A 5,306-nucleotide genomic window follows, 5' to 3' on the forward strand; every position below is an offset into this window, starting at 1 on the left:
GATCATATTCTCCTTCATTTCTTTCTCTTCAAGGTCGCAGGGTTTGTCTTGGAGAGAGTCTGGCCAGGATGGAGCTCTTCATCTTCTTCACCAACCTCTTGCAACACTTTCGTTTTACTCCTGCTCCAGGAGTTTCGGAGGATGAATTGGATCTGACTCCACGCACAGGCTTTACTCTCAACCCTTCACCTCATAAACTGTGTGCTGTTTCCTGTGACCAGTAGGGCTTGAAAATGCTGCTTAGTCCCACTGTCATCACTTCATATTCATTAAATTCAGGAGTTCTGAATCTGAGTCATTATAATGAGTTTAGCATGATATTTCATGTAGTGCAATAGGACTAAATATATACAACTTCATTAATGTCATTATCACATTCTCACAAAAAAACTTGTTGTAAATGCAAATCGTTTCAAATATATGGTGTTCTTTATATCAATTATTGTTTCTGCCGATCCTGTCATTAAATATTTAAATTGTATTCATATCGATCTCTATCTGCCTTTTTTTGTAAATACTCGGGAATTTTACTTCACTCGCGAAGTCAACTAACTCATTGATGTAAGTGTCTTAATAAACCAATAGGTGCATGACAGGAGACAATTTGCCAATGCTTGTGATATGATATTGATTCCTCTCTTTTTACAGGAGAAACTTAGCCAACAAACTATGCAGTTTTTAAGAATTTTTTTTTTTTTGAATGGCAGCAGATTTGAATGATTTGTTGAATCACCGGTCGATCGAGCAGTGTAATACCTAGTATTTCTCTACGATTCTTGACAAAAATAACTTTTAGAAATGTGAAATCATGTTCAAACTAAGCCAAGCCAGATATTAGTTTTCACTGAATAGTACTGAACACACTATTGACATCTTGTAGGGAACTAACATCCAAATGTTTAGAGGCACTCTTCTGACTGTCTTTTTTTCATAATAAAGTATTATTGAAAAAATATATGTCTGTGTATCCCGGACACGTCATATTCATCCCCAGTAAATATAGGTCTCAACTCACAATGTTACCTGAGGTAGTGTAGAAATACATGTTGTCACGTTATAAGACATAACCACAATAAACATCCATAATAAAATATAAAATTGTGCAGCAAGTCACTATCACTCATAAACAAGACTCGTAGATGAGTGAGGTGCTTCGCTTGTTCTAACAAACTTGTTGACACAATCCTATAAAATACAAAAGACACAGACACAAACTTTTGTGTTCAATGGATGGCTGACATTTTGTCTAAATTGCTATTGTTTTTATGAAAATCAAGCAAAAAGTTACCAGCAGGAAAAGGCACACGTTTTTATTGTTGTGTAGAGGCAAAATTAAACTTTTAATTTTAACAACGTACGTACTTGGTTTTGTAAAGAAATGATCGACAGAGATAAGAATGAGTGAAAGATAAAAGAGAACAACATAACAACTTCATATGAAACTTTTTATCAAGATGATCTTTAACACCATTTTATGTTAAGTCATTTGATGCATATATGATCCAGGAACATTAATCATTTCAAAATCAGGGTTAATGTTACATCTGAGCTTGTGTGTGGAAACTTGGCCATAAGTCCTTATCCTGGATCCTGTCAAATATATACTAGCAGTTAACACAATGGGAACCAGAGGAATATTTTGAAGGCTGACATCCTATCTTGTCTCATTTTAGGAGGACGTTATATAATTTTAGTAGGATACATTTTTTCCTTACTATATTGAGGAACACAGTTTTATCTCATTTTAGGATAGGAAGTTAGCTCAAGTTATTGAAGAATCATCATAACTTAGAAAAAGTTAGTAATCCTACATTTGGATGGCAAAGGCCCTTTCCTAAATGTAAAACAAGGTCAGCCTTTGTTTTTGGATTTTTTTTTGTTGGAGGTAATTAATTTCATCCTCAATGTTGATTATATATTCATGCTGAGTTCCATCAAGAAACAAAGGCAAAAATAAGACTTCAAAACAGCTAGTTATAAAATCATTACATTTTTTTCAAAACCTTACACTCAGTTGTCAAAAGTTCCCAAATCCTACAGAGTGTACAAACCAGGACTTGTCCAGGTTAAACCTCTCCTTAACCTCACTAGTCTCTGACCTCTATACCAAGCTAACTCTCTCCGTCTGATCACATGACATTTGAGATAAGAAAACTGTAAACCAATATCAAAAACAAAGACTCTCTTCTGAAGTGTGCTGATAAGAACAAAGGTTGAAACCAGCCCTACCCTTGGCAGGGCTGTTTCCCTCAGCAGCAAATATAAAAGAAATGACTCTTCAACACACAAAGCACAAAATCCAGAAGCGTTTTTTCAGTAAGCTGTCGAGGACGCTTTTTTTTTTTAAATCATGGGGATAATAGATTTTCTCCTTCAGTCTTGCAGCTCGATCTCCTTGTTTGGGGCTTTGGTGGTCCTGCTGCTCGTATTTATCGTCTCATCCTCCAGTTTTAGTTCCAAGAATGAAGGAAAGGAACCTCCAGGTCCAAAACCACTTCCCATCATCGGAAACCTGCTGCAGATTGACCTTAAAAGACCCCACCACACATTTCTGGAGGTGAGAAAATGACTGGAATAACAAGCATGTCTTTAAGGGTGATTTGTCGGATGTGCACTTCAGGTAGCAATGTCACAAAAGTTCAATCAAATTAATTTGTGTTTTTGGTTATTTAAAAAAAACTTGACATTATGCCCCGGTTTTCTTAGCTTTCCAAAACATATGGATCAGTGTTCACAGTATATTTGGGATCCAAAAAAGTGGTGGTCCTGGCTGGATATAAAACAGTGAAGGAGGCCCTTGTCAACTACGCTGAAGAGTTTGGAGACAGAGATCAAATGCAAATCACAAAGGAAACTGGTAACAGCCATGGTAAGGAAAGCAAGATTTGTTTACACAAAATATTTTCCTTGTTTGTTAAAACAGCCGATTGGGCAGTAGGCAACAATTTGACCAAATACGACGCAGCCATAAACGTTGTTGCAACCTAGTCTAATCTTGTTTAACTAAAAACATTTTTTAATCTTAGGCGTTGTATTTTCCAACGGTGAATCATGGAAAGAGATGAGGCGCTTTGCCTTGACTAACCTCAAAGACTTTGGGATGGGTAAGAGGGCTTGTGAGGACAAAATCATTGAGGAATGCACCTACCTCATTGAAGTGTTTAATAAATGCAAAGGTAAGTGTCTTATTAAAACCAACAGCATGAGAAACAACATTTTGCCAATGCTTGTGATTCCTTTTTTATGTTCCTGTAATCCTTTCTACAGGAAAAGCTTTTGATACAGCCCAACCAATGAACTGTGCAGTCTCTAATATTATCTGCTCCATTGTTTATGGCAGCAGATTTGAATATGATGATCCTGAGTTTACTTCATTGGTAGAAAGAACAAACAGGAATATTCAACTCCTGGGCTCCCCGTCGATACAGGTGCTATTTCATATGTTTATTAAGCTTACACTTTCAGATATTGATTTAATGTTCATATAAAATATAAACATTACAAATGTGTCACTTGTCTTTTGAACACTATTTCATTGCCTGTTGATTTTTAACAGGTATATAACATGTTCCCATGGATTGGTAAATGGATTGCTAACAGAAAGGAACTCCACACGATGGTTGCTGCAAACAAGGAACAGAATCGACGGCTGTTTGCACGTTTGAAAGAGACCTTGAATCCACAGATGTGCAGAGGCTTTGTGGACTCATTTCTGCTCCGAAAGCAAAATCTGGAGGTTGGAAAGAATTTTATCACTAACCCTAACAAAAAACACTGGTTGATCAACGCGTTACTGCTTTGTTTGTCTACACTCTCCATAGGCCACAAGTAGATTTATTAGTGAGAAAGATTGAGGTGCAAGCCTTTAATCAGTAGTGAAAATGTACATTGTTGGAATCAAGAAAATTATATTCTTATTTATGTACAATTGCTCTTCATCATAGATATCATAAATAGAATCCGAGATGTGTAAAAATTAAGGATGCACCGATGCAACATTTCTTGGCTGATGCCGATGTTAAGAATAACAATTTGGCCGATGCCGATGTTTTTAATGTAATTTTTTTCCACTGTTGTTATTCCACTTTGTGCCAGGAAAAACACATTTATTTCTCGCAAAATGGTTTCAGTTTCAAAGGCTGAGCAAGTTCGTTATTATAATATCATAGTACGCTGTTTAGAAAGTATGGAGCTCTACCGGATCACCTGCAGGTCTGCTCACAGTGAGGGGGCCGGTGAACAGAGCAAAACACACGTTTAGATTTAGACATCACACTTAGCTATTTCATCTACCTCTGAATCTACCTAAACTATTAAAAATAAATATAAATATATTTATTCCTCACTGTCGGATCACTCATTACTGGATCAGAGCTGCATGAGACAGATACGGACCGGCTGTCAGGGGAGAGAGGAGAAGAGAGGGAGAGAGGAGAAGAGAGGGAGAGAGGAAAAGAGAGCGCTCCGTGTCAACGGAACACTTTTTGCAAACTGCAAATTGCGAATCTCTGGGTGAAACAATGACAATCTCACACTGCCGACATGTTTTTTTGTTTTCTTTAGTTAATGTTTTTTTTATATATAAATGAACTACGGGTGCCGCAGATGTTATGACGGAACGCGAGACATCGGCGCCTAAATAGGGCGAACATCGTCCCTCTGGCCGATGTATCGGTGCATCCCTAGTTCACTCAGGAGAGACGTGATGTATGGAATACATGTTTATTATCGGGTCACATTATATAAATGAACATAATGATGACAGTTTGTAGCAAGTGAATGAAATAGTGTTTTGGCGATTAGGCCCAGGTTTGGTAGGATGTCATTCGGGAAGGAAAGAACCGTTTCCGATGAACCCCCCTGGGTCTAGACACTGGTGGTGGTGATAAGTGGTTAGGTCCGGTTGGAAGGGAGAAGGTTAAGCTTGGTCCTGAGTTGGAAGCAGGAGGCGAAGGGGTGGAGGAGGGTTGCGCGTTGACACCTGGAAGACAGCTGATAGAAGAGGGGAGAGCATATATAGAGGGATTACCAGGTGCGATGATTAGGCTTGTGAATAGAGGGACGTGATAGGTTTGCTGAGGAGTGGCGCTCCCTATCCTTAAGTGAAGGGAGCGAGTATTGCCATGACGTGCAATACGAAGTGATAGGTCTTCCTGTCTGAACTTGCGCTGAGCTTCATTTCACTCAGGAGAGACGTGATGTATGGAATACATGTTTATTATCGGGTCACATTATATAAATGAACATAATGATGACAGTTTGTAGCAAGTGAATGAAATAGTGTTTTGGCGATTAGGCCCAGGTTT

The 5,306-nt window shown here is 38.1% G+C and overlaps 1 protein-coding gene across 1 annotated transcript; it reads left to right on the forward strand.

Moving 5' to 3' along the window:
* The first annotated feature begins 2,316 nt into the window (after nt 1–2,316).
* Nucleotides 2,317–3,832, forward strand: LOC104951746 (cytochrome P450 2K4-like). Its single transcript, XM_010778478.1, has 5 exons — nt 2,317–2,557; nt 2,707–2,869; nt 3,027–3,176; nt 3,268–3,428; nt 3,557–3,832. The coding sequence occupies exons 1-5, from the start codon at nt 2,351–2,353 to the stop codon at nt 3,830–3,832; spliced, it is 957 nt and encodes a 318-aa protein (XP_010776780.1). The 5' UTR covers nt 2,317–2,350.
* The last annotated feature ends 1,474 nt before the right edge of the window (nt 3,833–5,306 follow it).

The sequence above is a fragment of the Notothenia coriiceps genome, unplaced genomic scaffold, assembly GCF_000735185.1.
Source record: "Notothenia coriiceps isolate Sejong01 unplaced genomic scaffold, NC01 NC01_scaffold00019006, whole genome shotgun sequence".
Classification (NCBI taxonomy): Eukaryota; Metazoa; Chordata; class Actinopteri; order Perciformes; family Nototheniidae; genus Notothenia; species Notothenia coriiceps.